Source organism: Desmodus rotundus, chromosome 2 (genome assembly GCF_022682495.2).
Source record: "Desmodus rotundus isolate HL8 chromosome 2, HLdesRot8A.1, whole genome shotgun sequence".
Lineage (NCBI taxonomy): Eukaryota > Metazoa > Chordata > Mammalia > Chiroptera > Phyllostomidae > Desmodus > Desmodus rotundus.
The window spans coordinates 167866206-167880772 of record NC_071388.1 but is presented as its reverse complement, the minus strand read 5'-3'; the positions used below and the strand labels follow the sequence as shown (position 1 = coordinate 167880772).

The 14567-nt window shown below is 40.8% G+C and overlaps 1 protein-coding gene across 1 annotated transcript in view; it reads left to right on the top strand.

Moving 5' to 3' along the window:
- Positions 1–2249: 2249 nt before the first annotated feature.
- Positions 2250–14567, top strand: part of FRZB (frizzled related protein) — a 33235-nt gene continuing 20917 nt past the window's right edge. Inside the window, exons 1-2 of the mRNA XM_024561542.4 lie at positions 2250–3452; positions 11339–11386. Of these exons, the coding sequence (XP_024417310.1) occupies positions 2975–3452; positions 11339–11386 (526 nt within the window). The 5' untranslated portion in view covers positions 2250–2974. The remainder of the gene's footprint in view (positions 3453–11338; positions 11387–14567) is intronic.

The window sequence follows — 14567 nt, the reverse complement described above, 5'->3', positions numbered from 1 at the left end:
TAAGGTGTATTTAAAGATGAAAAATGTTCATACTGAAATTATTTACAAAAGAAGACATTGCAAAATTTTTTTTTAATTGGTCAAATTTAAATTTTGGAAATAAAGAAACCAATGTAAGAGAGAAACATTGATTGGTTGCCTCTCATACCCGCCCTGACCAGGATGGAACCTGCAACCTAGGTATGTGCCTTAACCAAGGAATTGAACCCACGACCTTCTGGTGTACAGGATGACACTCCAAACAACTGAGTCAGCCAGCCAGGGAAAGATCTTCTCTTAATATTGCCACAGGAACACCTGTTAGCCATGACTGGGTCAGGGGTACTTCCTAAGCAGCTGTGGAGCGCAGAGCTGACCCATAGTTCCAACCTAGCAATAAATTGACAGATGCTAAGGAATAATTTGCAAAAATGAAACATGTTCAAGGGACACTAGAAAATTGAGCAAAAAGGCTTCTGGGAGGCACTGAAACTTATTTTGTGGTTTTGATACAGACAATTTTGGATTAAAGAAGAGTTGTGAGAGAATATGTTAGACAAAGGGGAAAACTGACTTTTGTGCAGGGGAAGAAAAACAGACTCGAATGCAGATAGTTGGAGAACCATTACGACAATTAGCTCATTCTTTTTAAATACTATTAAGATTTAAGATAACAGGAAACGTATTTAGCAAAGAATCTATTATACCTATCCCTCACTTCTTCCTTCTAATTTACTGAAAATCCCACCTACTTTTCCTTAGTACAGATTAGTCCCAAAATGTTCTAATATTGACTTTTAAAATTCCCCCCCTAAATTTAACTTGCTAAATAATTTTTCATTTCATTTATTTATATAATTTTTGCCTTTCTTTAAAAAATGACACTAAATAATTGTAGGCCAGGCAAAGTTTGGATACTAACTGGCTCCCTCTCCACCATCTATTGTTGTTTTGGGTTTTTTTTTTCCTCTTAAGTGGAACAAACTTCTTTCTGAAGAATTTTACTGCAGGCACACTTGCTGTTTATGGTCATTTTAGAGATAAAACCTCATCATCTCACGTTAGCACTAACATTTCCTAAGTGCTGTGAGGTCAGGGCTGAGGAATGGAAGCCGGCGTCTCACTGTGTGCTCTGAAACGGGGGAGGGCGGGCATCATTTTACTGCCTATCATCGACTGAGAAATGGATGGATGAAAGCAGAGAAATATTTCAGTGATGTAGAAGAGCAAAGGTGACTTCCTGTTTTGTTTTAGGGGTTGTTTCCTTCTCCTCTCAATGAGGGCTGTGTTTTCTGACATGCTGTAATCCTTCTGCTCAGTGGTTTCCCCCTGAAAGGGCAGGGTGCGAGGGCCTCCGCAGGTCATTCCATTTACAATAGGACCTGAAAGGGGGGCAGGGAGAGGTGGCTCATTAGTGGCAGGAATCAGACCAGGAGGGGATCTGTTTTCTATTTTCTTCTCTAGACTGAACTCATTTGGATGGAAAGGGTTTTATTGGCATCATCATCGTCATTATTATGTGTGGTGTACTTTTCCTACACGTTTCTCTCGAGCGTTAGGTGAAATTGTTGGTGAGGAGAGTCAAATAATAAGTGCCATTTTGTTTCAGTGAGTAAAATCGTGGGGGGGGAAACGTCCAAGTACTTTAAAGCAGTTGGTTTTCCTTCCTAAGCTTCAAAAGCAAAACTCCAAAGTTCTGTCTGCAGGGCAAAGAAACAAAATTAAAAGAAAAATTTTTTCCTTGCTTTTTGGTTTTCTGGTGGCCTATTTGCAATTATGTACAGCATCCCCCCCCCTTTTTTTTTTAATGAAAGGCAATTTCCCTCCATTAAGTTACTCAAAATGCAGACTTCTGCAGTCAGGAGCTCTGGGTGAAGGCCTCAAAACGCCACAAGGGTCCAGGTTTTCTGCAACTCGGACGTTTAAAGTGGCTGGGCTCAAGTCTCTTCCTCCCCTTCCCCCTTGTCTGACTCTGCAGAGCTCTGGTGATCACAGAGATAAAGCTGTAGTTTGCGTTGCCAGGGAGAGGGGCTAGGTGGGTTCCTAAGTGGGGAAAGGGGGAGACTCCTCAGTGGAAAACTGGGGCGGGCCCTTGAGTAAGGGGTTGGAGGCTCTTCTTCTGAGCCTGCGGGCCGCTCCGCACTGTGGGGGTGGGGAGAGGTGCTGGTCTCACGTCCGAGCTGTCTGGGGTTATCGCGTCCTCACTGCTTCTCAAGGCTTCCCTCTCCTCCGCCTCCAACTAGAGACCTTCCCAGATCCCTTACTTCCTGGGAAGGGGGGCAAGCGTTGCAGGGCTGGGTCTGCCCAGGGGGAGGGAGCTGCCTCTCCTGCCCGGAGGTAGGAAAGTGAAGACCCGCGGGTCCGAGGCGCAGACCTTCCCTCCGCCCCTCCGGCCAACCCCGTCGCTGCAGCCGCGGCAGCTCACAGCAAACACGGGATCTTCGAGCTCAGCTGTTACTACACCTCTTCCCCCATTAGGAGGCTTTTCCCTCTGGTTTCCCTTCCTTCCTTTCCTTCCTCTCCCCCCACACCCCCTCCGCGCAGTCCTCCCCACTTTGGAGAATTTCATGCTTCTCTTCGCACCTTCTTGTGATCCCGGGGACGTGACGCCCCAGAACAACAACTACCTCACTTGAATTCCACTTTTGTTTTGGTTTCTCCCTCGCTTCCTCTTGTTTCCCTCTCATCCGATTCACCGGCGAAGTCTGATGTTTCCGCCAGAGGGGACGAGAAATAAATAGATGCTGCTGCCCCAGAAGGCTTAGACGTCGGGACGGGGCAGTCGGAGCGGCAGGAGCGACAGGGGCGGCGGCTGGGGCTCGGAGGAGCTCGTGGGACCCCATTGGGGGAATTTGATCCTAGGAAGCCGTGAGATTGCCGGGGGAGGAGAAGCTCCCAGATCATTGTGTCCAGTTCCAGTGGGGAGGAGGAGACGGCGGCGCGGGCCTCTCGGCGTGCTTGGCACCGCTGCACCCTGCCCCATCCTGCCGGGATCATGGGCTGCGGCAGCCCGCGAAGGATGTTGCTGCTGCGGGCCGGGCTGCTCGCCCTGGCTGCAGTCTGCCTGCTCCGCGTGCCCGGAGCCCAGGCTGCAGCCTGTGAGCCCGTCCGCATCCCCCTGTGCAAGTCCTTGCCCTGGAACATGACCAAGATGCCCAACCACCTGCACCACAGCACCCAGGCCAACGCTATCCTGGCCATCGAGCAGTTCGAGGGTCTGCTGGGCACCCACTGCAGCCCCGACCTGCTCTTCTTCCTCTGTGCCATGTACGCGCCCATCTGCACCATTGACTTCCAGCACGAACCCATCAAGCCCTGCAAGTCTGTGTGTGAGCGGGCCCGGCAGGGCTGTGAGCCCATCCTCATCAAGTACCGCCACTCGTGGCCCGAGAGCCTGGCTTGCGAGGAGCTGCCGGTGTACGACCGCGGCGTGTGCATCTCTCCCGAGGCCATCGTCACCGCGGACGGAGCGGGTGAGTGACGCTGCCCGGCCTCTCCCCCGTCTCACCGCTTGCTTACTTCTTGGAGTCCTTGCTGCTAACCTTTATCCTCTAAGCCTGTCTTTTCAGATCACTTCTCTGAATCTCTCCTTTTTTTTCTTTCGCCTCATCATCCTTCCAATGGGATGCATTGCCTTCCAATAGGTGATGTGTTTCTCTAAAAGTTTATTTCACTCCATCACACTTCTACTTAACACTGACCCTTCACTTTCCACTCTTTGCATGTGGACGTAACCAGATCTTGTAAGGTGATGCTCTTTTTTAAATTTTATTTGTTTACAATCACTGAGCTTTCTAGTCTGACCTTCTTGCTTTCTTGATTATCGTTTTCTGTATCTGAAAAGTTTTAGATGCTTGTCAAGATTGTATAGTGGAAACACCATTTTCTTCTGATCATTAAAAATGCCAAGATAATTTCAGTAACCTTACTCTGACCCACAGATGTTAGTGGTATGTGTTTGCTCAAAATCCAATTTGAGCAATTACCTTCACCTTAAATTTCCCTCTCCTTTCAATGAGATAAATTGTTCTTCCATTCCAGAGTGAAACAGCTGTGAAACATTGCTATGCACTGCTAATTAGCTTCTGTGACTTGCTCCAGCCACAGAGCTGGCAGAGTGAAATTGCTGGGTGCATTTCACATTCCCACATGCCTTCAAGTCATTTTGTAAATGACATATGGATGAAAGGAGTTATATTTAAGGCGTGTTATCATCACACACTCATGTAATGTTATTTTTAATCTCACCTCTTATCCCACTCTTATACTCTGCAAATAATTTGTCTCTGGTACCTTATTTCATGCTCTTTCTCTACGTGTACTTCACCCACACATCCACACATTCATTTCAATCTTTCCCTACCATAAAACTTTATTGCAGTTCTGTATTTAATGGAATCAACCACAAGTTGTTTTCTCGCTAGTGTTTGGTCTCATTATGACAGTCCTAACTCTTAAGACCCCAACTAAACTTAATTCATTATGGTCCATTTAATTCTAACTCAGTATCATACCTACCAACTAACCCAAACTCAAATTTCCCCCTTCATATACTTGAGAAATAAACCCGGTCTTTTACGATTGGTCCTCTTTTATCCCCTTCCCAGATTAGCTCTGTTCTTAAATGTGAGGACTTGACTGCCTCTGTCTCTGTTCATTTCTTGAGCATCTCAGTGTGCTCAGCCTAAGGTCATGTCCTCAGCCCATTTCTAGCTCATAGTTCTTGGTTGTCAGGAAACTGATTTGAAAAATTGCCTTTTGTGCATATTACCCACTTAATACAAAGAGTGGGGAGGGGAAAAGTGCTTGTACAAGTAGCTGCAAGAGTAAAACTGAACAGAAACATTTCGAGAGCTTTTTGATGGTCACCTCACTTAGTTATCACTCTTTGAACATACCTACTGTCTTCTTGATTTTAATCAAGAACCAAGAACTGGTTGTATGAAATAATCAGAACGAAATGAATTTGTTATTAATCTTTGGACTGAAAGAGCACTCTTGAGACTTTGAACTCACTAGTGTCACAGGCTGTGCAGACTTGGGAAGAGCTCGGTAAGTTGCTGCCCTGGGCTGCCAGGTGCTTAGAATCAGTTAAATGCTGGCGTTCATCTCAGGTCAGGGTCTAGGAATGAGGTGCCCATGGTTCACACTGAAATGCGTTCCTCCCCTTAAAGGAGAAGGCTTGCTCTGAAACCTCTCAGAGTTGGCCCTCAAATGAGAGAGGTTTGGCAAGGTTAACGGCTCTCAAAAGCCATAATCAATATGGATGGGAAGCAGTTGCCTTAAGTGTCCCTGAGTTACCTATCATTGTGGACCAAACACAGAACAATTGCCTCATTGAAGCACTCAAATAAATAGGACATGCATGGAAACAATTTGTCAGTCCATGGGACCTGATTTCTGAGCTGCTTTAAAATGCCATAATATCTACTTTGCTGACAGCATCCTTGCTAGAAGGATAAGTAGGGGTAAGTGGCAGCTGGAACCATATTTTAGTCATGGTTTTCCTTCCCCCCCTCCTTTAACTTCAGTGTGAATCAGACTGTTGTAGCAGGAGGGAGCTGAAGGGGTTTTGGGGATGGGGAATGGAGGGGTGGATTCTAGCCTGAAGGGTCCCCTTGGCTTCCAAGGCCAGCTTTCTGAAAATTACGTTCTCTGTCCTGGGTCAAACTGTCGGGCACCTGGAATTGCCTAGGAACTACTACATGTGGCCAGTTTAATTTACGATGCAAATATACTCCTTGGTTCAGTGGGATATGATAGTTCGTGAGTCTGGGTTCCCCATCCCCCTTCCTCCAGGTATGAACAGAGTCCCTATGTCTTCTGACTAGAATCTCGCTGACTATGAAAATAAGGTCTTCCTGAATAAAACGGGACCACCTTTCACATTCCTTCAGTGCCAAGAAGATTTCTAAAATCCTGTCATTCACCTGGGTCTGTTTCCTCCTAGAGCAGTATGAGCCCACAGACAAGTTTAGTACGTTTTACCCAGCAAGTCTTACTGCAGTGGAGTATTGCTTCAAACTGCTTTTTGCTTTTGAAATACTAAGAGCATGTCATATATTTATAAAGAAAAGATCGTATCCTGACCATTACTAATAAATTCACATGTAAGTTATTGTTTTTCCACATTTTACATTCACTATATGGTTATGGCTATATGCAGGACTGCGTAGTCTGAGAATTTTATCAGTCCAACTTAGTCATTCACCAGTGAATGAAGACTTTTAGGCAAATCTTTATATTGTATGGTGAGTAAAGAGTATGGGCAGACCAATGGCTGAATCTTGATTCTGTTTCATGTCAACTGTTACCATAGAGAAAGTGTATAACCTTTCTGATTCAAAGTGTTCTGACCTGTAACGTGGGGATAACACTGTCTACATCTGATTGCTGCGGTGAAGGTGAAATTAAACGGCATGTATATTACCTGGTTCTTGGCCCTTAACAAACCGCTATCGCTGCTATAGCAGTTTTAATAAAATTATCATTGCTGTAGCAAATGGCCATCTTTTTTTGTTCATTGGGGGTGTTTTTGAAATGGCACGTTGGTCGTTGTAGATGGAACTTTGATCAGTTCAGCTCTAGAAGACAAGCTGCACAGTGGGGCCTGACTAGAAAAGCAGATCGTCTTCTGATGCACAGGCTTGATATTTCTTTTTACACAAATTGACCTGGACCTCAGGCTCTAGAACAGATTCCTTTAGGAGGAACAGGAAAAAAGAGTGAGTCTGACGGATGTCTGTTAGTTACAAATAGTTTATCTCAGAAACTTAGAAATCGTGTTTTTAAGAAAATGTATGGTATGATATTTAACAGCTATTTTTATACAACACCCGAGGCTTACCATGCCAAGGGCTTTATAATCACTCCTCAGTCACTGCTGGTCTCCGTGGTAGTGTTAACTTGTCACCCCGGCTCTTACTCAACACGTTTCTCCAGGCCCTGTCTCGCCTGGCAGAGCTGGGCCAATGTTCACATGCATGAGCCGCTGTTTAATCATTTCTCCACTCTCTGAGGAACAGGCAGCCTTTTCTTTAGCCCTGGTCTACAAATATTTGAGGGGCCAAATGCTAAGAAGGAAGACTTATTTGGTGTGATAGGAGGAAAAGGAATGGAAAGGAGAAATGGAAATTTTAGATTAAACTGCAGAGAAAACATGATTTGAAGGATCCCTCATCATGTATAATATTGAAAGACACCCCGGATGGGGTAAGGAAGAATATCTCAGAGTGTTATTTAATTTGCAGCTAATCCAATAATCAGTGGTCACCAAATCTTATTTTAATAATTCATTTTTTATCTTGTTCCTGACAAACTTCCAAATAATTGTTGCTATAAATAGCAAAATTGACTGTTATATTTGGCCTCTCTCTTCCTACTCGATGTATAACAAGAGGCTATCACGAGCCACCATATAAACGGTTGCAGTGCTTAAGAAGTGGCTGTTTTTTTCAATTGGTAGAAAATCACAGCTCAAGAGTTATAGACCCGTAATTGGAATTCCAGATTTGCCATTAATGTTGTGCCTTGAGCAAGTCACTTGACACTGACATTGGGGGTTGTGAAGAATAAAAGAAATACTCTTTCCCTTTGTGACTGATGCAAAGTGATGGATAACCAGTAAAGCACAATAAAATGTTTTCCAACAACATGATCGGGGAGAGGACATATCTTCCTCAGGAGAGGAGTCATTGGCAGCCGCAGAGGAAGAACTAGTAACGCCGCACAGGTTCTAGGTGCTGTTTTAAGTGTGTTATGCATATTAATTAATTTAATTACCATAATAACTACGTGGTGGGTACTATTATTTCCATTTTGCAGGAATGAAAGCTGAAGCTAATAGGGAAGTTAAGTGACTTGTCCACCTTCATAAAGCTAAGGAAAAGAAGATTCAAACCAGAACTCGTGCTACATTACACTTGTTCCCTTGTGAAGAAAGAGGTGATTCCTCACTTTAGAGAGAACCTGTCTTTCGATCATCAGAGTGCAGCTTAATGGGGTGTTTTTTAAAAATTAAAAAAAAAATTAGATTTTATTTATTTATTTTTAGAAAGAGGGGACAGGAGGGAGAAAAAGAGGGAGAGAAACATCGATGTGTGAGAAATATTGGTTGCCCCTTGCACACCCCCAACTAGGGACCTCGTCCATAACCCAGGCATGTGCTCTGCCTGGGAATAGAACCAGCAACCTTTTGGTTTGCAGGCCAGCACTCAGTCCACTGAGCCAGACCCACCAGGGCTAATAAGGTGTTTTTATCATCGTATTTTGAAAGCCCATTTATATAGAGATGCTCCTCGACTTATGATTGGGTTATAATCTGATATACCTATGGTACGTTGAAAATGCACTTAATGCATCTAACATAGCGAACATCATAGCCTAGGCTAGCCTACCTGAAATGCATTCGGGACACACTGTCCAAAACGTGCTGGCCGCAGAGTGCGCCGCGGAATACTGGTTGTTTGCCCTCACGATTCCCAACCGGGAGCTGTGGCTCAGTGTGGCCCAGCGTCGCAGGGGAGGAACGTCCTGCACGTTGCTGCATGGAAAAAGATCAGAATTCAAAACTTGTAGTTCAGTTTCTACTGCACGAGGGATTTCAAGAGGTAAGATATAACTACCTCTTTTGAGATATCAGAGAACATACTTACCATGTTTTCCCATCTATCCCTCAGCCCTTCAACCTCAGCAGGCTCCAGAGTAAATTCATCATTCCCTTAGCCTCACAGGCCGATTCTCTTCTAGTGTTTTCTAGATTGCTATTGGCACTACCACACTCGTACCCCAGACCCGACAGCCTGGATTCTACCCTCTCCCTCATTCCTTCTATTCAGTAGTGCTAGTGCATCTACTCTGAATCCAATTCTTGCCCTCCTTCTTTACTTCTTTACTTCTTTTCTTAGTTTGGAACTCACCACTTGTCACATGGATTCTGGCTGTAAGATGATAGTTGCCCCTCCGTAACCCAACCAGGTGATCTTTCTGAAATGCAAATCTGTTGCTTAAAATTCTTATCTGCCTCTAGCCTTCAAGATCTTATCCCTTCTTCTTCTTTTTTTTTTTATTCAGTTACAATTGTCTGCATTTTCTCCCCATCCCTCTACCCCACCCCAGCCAGTCCCACCTCCCTCCCCCACCTCTACCCTCCCCCTTGGTTTTGTCCTTGTGTCCTTTATAGTAGCTCCTATAGACCCCTCTCCCCGCTATTCCCTCCCCACTCCCCTCTGGCTATTGTTACCTTCTTAGCTCTCTAGCTCCATTTTGCTCAGCGTACACCACTGTTTTAGCCACACATGAAAACTTGCAGGACCCCTGGGGAGCATGCACTGGAGTCTCTGACCCCCATACCTTTGCATGTGCTGTATTCTCCACCTGGAGAAACCTTTCTACCTTCCTCAGCTTCTTAAAGACTATTCTTCTGGAAATCTATATGACCCCCAATAACAATACCTGGGGCAGAAAACCAATTGATAATACATACCGTTTTAGGTGAGGATGATTTTCTTAGAATTTCTAAGTTTAACTTTCTACAAACATTTTTTGAGTTACTTATGATTAGGAAGTTTTGCTTTTTTCTCTTTTGTAATTATAATTATTGACTTCTAAGCACTTAAAAAGTATAGAAACATTTTACTGTGAATAAGCATGAGAGAAGAAAACCACTTTCCTAGATTCAGCTGTATCAAAGTGATTTTCTTTTCCAAGAGAAGAACTTTATTTTTCCTTTTTATTTCAACCTTTTAACATTAAACAATTATTTAAAATGTGGATTAATGTGATTTTTTCATTTACAGAGAGATCATTTAAATCATACGCATATCATCACGTGATTATTGGACTTACTCAGGAATGGAAAAATCATTGGCACGTTACTTTAATACCTGGACACATTTATTATGAATGAAGTCCTCGAATAGAATAAAAGTCATTAAATTCATAGTATGTGACTGAGTTGAACCAAATGTTTTAGAATCAAGTATTTGTTGCCTGCTTCTTTATTTATTTGGTGGTTGCTATCTTTACTTGGATATAGCTTTTTATTTTTTTATTTTAATTTTTTAAAAGGATTTTATTTATTTTTAGACAAATGGAAAGGGAGGGAAAAAGGGAGGGAGAGAAACATTAACGTGTGTTTCCCTATCGTGCACCCTCCTACTAGGGACCTGGCCCACAACCCAGGCACCTGCCCTGACTGGGAATCGAACCAGCAGCTCTTTGGTTTATAGACCCACACTCAATCCACTGAGCTACACCAGCCAGGACAGATATAGCTTTTTCTGTACCAGCTAATGATTATTAAGCCTGGGAAAATAATTCATTAATTGTAATTTTGGGTGCTGTTGTCCTAAAGTTGTATTAATCCCTCCTTGTTTAATTTATTCATGGTATGACCTACGAAGAAAAAGGACAAAGAGCCCTAGCTGGGTGGCTCAGTAGATTGAGTGCCAGCCTGTGAACCAAAGGGTTGCCAGTTCAATTCCCAGTCAGGGCACATGCCTGGGTTGTAGGCCACGTCCCCAGTTGGGGGTGCATGAGAGGCAACCACACCTTGCTGTTTGTTTCTCTTCCTGTCTTTCTCCCTCCCTTCTCCTCTCTTTAGAATTAAATAAATCTTAAAAAAAATAAAGAAAAAGGAAAGTACTGAATTGAAGTGTCAAAAAGAATATAAAGGTAGGTACAGCATCTCCAGCATGGGGCTTTGCTGAGGCACTCAGTGTTATTCATTAGAGGCTGCTTCCTTAATTAGAACACAGAATTTTATATTCTTACCATTCATCGTTGCCATTCTGTAATTATGGGATTGTGAAGAGTGAATGGCAGTTTCCAACTACCACATCTGTTTGCACTGGTTTGAGTGCTCCTTGGATGGTAGGCTTCCTTTTTGCTCAAGAAATGTTTAATCTGTAGTTAGCAAAGAGTATGAGAATGCTTTCTGAATGTTTTTTCCTTAGGCGCTAAGAATTTAAATGTATTCCATTAAAGTGTGATACATGTACTTACAGAGGAGGGTATGTTTAGTTCTTTTAGGCGTCACAAGATAAGTGTTGGGTGAGTGCCTAACATGTGTAGTGTGCTCATAATTCACAAACTTTATTTATTAATTCCTGAAATTTTATGCACAGTTGACGAAGATTCACAAAAATATATTATCTTTCCATCACATGAAAGACTAGGTCTTGTCTTTATTTGACCTGTAAATGATAGTGGGCCAGCCTCTTGACACAAATAAGAATCTACTTTCTTGAGACACCTGCATTCTTATCTAAATAATACCTATGACTGAATTAGAATTTTATGTGAAAATTCTTAAAATAACAATGAATTTGTCGTGATTCTTTATTCTATCACCTTTTAGATTTTCCTATGGATTCTAGTAATGGAAACTGTAGAGGAGCAAGCAGTGGTGAGTATGTTACTGTCTTCCTGGTTTTCATCTGTAGTCAAATTAACCTTTGATATAACCTAGAAACTCAAGTCTTATTTGGGGACATTTGTGTCCTACATTTTAAAGTAAGCTTATAACAATTATCTTTATATTAATTTTATTTAAAAATTTAGCATTTAATAAAATTGACCTTTTGGTCATTAAAAATCCTATAAATTTTATGAATTCTGTGAATTCTAATGCACGTACAGACTTGTGTAACTGTTACAGTCAGGATACAGGACGGTTCCTTCACTCAGTAACAACTTCCTCAAGTTACCTGTTTATAACTACAAGCTTCTCTTTCCATGGTGATCACTGATCTATTCTCCATAGCGATAGTTTTGTCTTTTTTGAGATTGTCATATGAATGGAATGATACAACATGTACCCTCTAGGAGATTGGCTCTTTTTAAAAGCTGAGCATATGCCTTTGAGATGCATCCAAATTGTTGTATATATCAATAGTCCATTCATTTTAATTGCTGAATATTTGATTTCTTAGATGTGTTACCATTTGTTTATCCATTCATGACTTTAAGGATATTTAGGTTGTTTCTAGTTTTTGTCAATTGTAGTAGAACAATGATAAACATTTGTGTCCAGGTTTTTGTATGAACATAAGTCTTCATTTCTTTAGAGTAACTATATATGGTTAGGATTACTGGGTTATATGGTGAGGGTATGTTTAGTTTCATAAAAAAATGCCAAACTATTTCCAAAATGGCCGTTCACTTTTGCACTAGCCATGTGTAAGAGTTTTAGTCGCTCCACATCCTTGTAGACACTTGGTATTGTCAGTTTTTAAAAATTTTTAGACATTTTTAATATGTGTGTAGTGATGGCTCATCATGGTTTTACTTTGTGTTTCCCTAATGGGTAATGATGTTGAACATCTTTTCATGGGCTTATTTGCTATTCATATATATCCTTTTGGTGAAGTGTGTGTTCAAGTCTTTTGCCCATTTTAAATTGGGTCATTTTCTCTTTATTGGGTTTTGAGAATTCTTCATATGTTCTGAATATATGACCAGTTTTTGGTGTTACTGTTTTTCTGTTTTCAGTTCCATCGATTTTTGCTCTTCAGTATTTCATTCTGCTTGCTTTGGATTTATTTTGTGGCTTCTTTTCCTCCTTGAGATGAAAGATTAGATTATTATTTGAGACTCTTCTTTTCTAATATAATAATTTAATGCTATAAGTACCCCTCTGAGATGGCTTTAGTTGCATCCCACAAATTTTGATGTTTTACTTTTATTTTTCTTCAGTTTAAAATATTTCTTGTTTCCCTTGAGACTACCTCTTTGACTCGTGCATTATTTAGGATTGTGCTGTTAACCTGGCTGCGGTTTGGAGATTTTTCCTTGCTTATATTATTAATTTTTATTCTAGTTCCATAATGATCAGAACATCCTTTGTATAATTCAGTTCTTTTGAATTTGTTAGGGTTTAACCTGTGACCTACAAAATGATGTATCTTGGTGAATGTTTCATGTGCTCCGTGGTGAAAAATGTATCCTGCAGTTATGTGGAATGTTCTTTAAATGTCCCTTAGATTAATTGATTGATACTGTGGATTAGTTCTTTTATATTCTTGCCCCCTTCGGTCTACTTAGATCTATTGATCACTGAGAGAATGTTTAAGTCTCCAAATACTGTGAACTTTTAAAATTTCTCTTTCCAGTTCTGTCATTTTTGTTTCATGTATCCTGAAACTCTATAATTTTGGTGCATACGCATTTAATATTTTTGTCTTATTGGTGAATTGACCCAGCATGATGTAATGTCCCTCTTTATCTCTTGTAATGTTCTCTGCTCTAAAGATTACTTTCTTTGATGTTAGTATAGTCACCCCAGTGTTTGCAAGGTATATCTTTTTATATCCTTGTACTTTAACCTATATATTGTTATGTTTAAAATAAAATTCTTGTAGACATCATATAGGTGGGGTTTTTGTTGGTGTTGTGTTCTATCCATTCTACTAATCTTTGTCTTTTAATTAGTGTGTTTTGACCATTTGTATCTAATGTAATTATTTGTATGTTTGTATTTAGACCTACCATTTTATTGTTTTGTGTTTGTTACCTGTCTTTTGCATTCCTGTTTCCTGCTTTCTTTTGGATTATTTGAATCTCTCTCTCGTCTGTGATTCATATTCCCATGAGATAGTATTATATATATTTTCAACTATTAATGCTTCTTTCAAACATTAAATATGTTTTAAACAATTCAGGAGGAGAAGAATAGCCTACTGTATTTACACATGTGTTTATAATTTCTATTGGTCTTTGTTCTTTCCTGATGTTCCTGGCCTTCGTTCTGGTATCATTTCCCTTCTGTCTGAAGAATTTCCTTTAGCACTTCTTTTAGAGCAGTTCTAGTGGCAAAAAAATTTTTGTTTTCCTTCATCTGAAAACGCCTTTATTTCACCTTCATTCTGAAAGATATTCTCACTGGATGTAGAATTCTGTGTTGGCAGTTCATTCAGTATTTAAAAAATATTATTCCGCTTCTATCTTCAGTACTGCTCATGGGAAATTGGTGGTCATTCAAATCAGTGTTCCCCTGTATATGATGCATCAGCTTTTTATTGCTTTCAGGATTCTATTATTTTAGTTTTTAGCAATTTGATTATGAGATGTCTGGATATTGATTCCTTTTTGTTTATCCTTTTTAGGATTAACTGAGCTTCTTGAATCTATAAATTTATACCTTTTGTCAAATTTGGGAAGCTTTCAGCAATTATTTCTTCATATGTTTATCCTCACACCACTTTCTCTTCTTTTTCTGTAATGATATAAATGTTAGAGGTTTTGGTATTGTCCCACAGGTCTCAGAGGCTCTGTTCATTTCCCCCCTCCCCAATCTTTTCTTTTTCTTTAAATAAGATAATTTCTGTTGGTCTGTCTTCAAATTCATTGATTCTTTTCTTGATTATCTCCATTCTGCTATCTCGCCCATACAGGGAATTTTTAATTTCAGTTATTGTAACTTTCAAAATTAAAATTTCCACTGGGTTCTTTATTATATCTTGTATTTATTTGTTAAAGCTTTCTACCTTTCCATTCATTTCAAGGGTGTCTACCGCAACTTTTTGGAGAATATTTATAAAAGTTGCCTTAAAGCTATTGTTGGGTAACTTCAATATTTGTGTCATTTA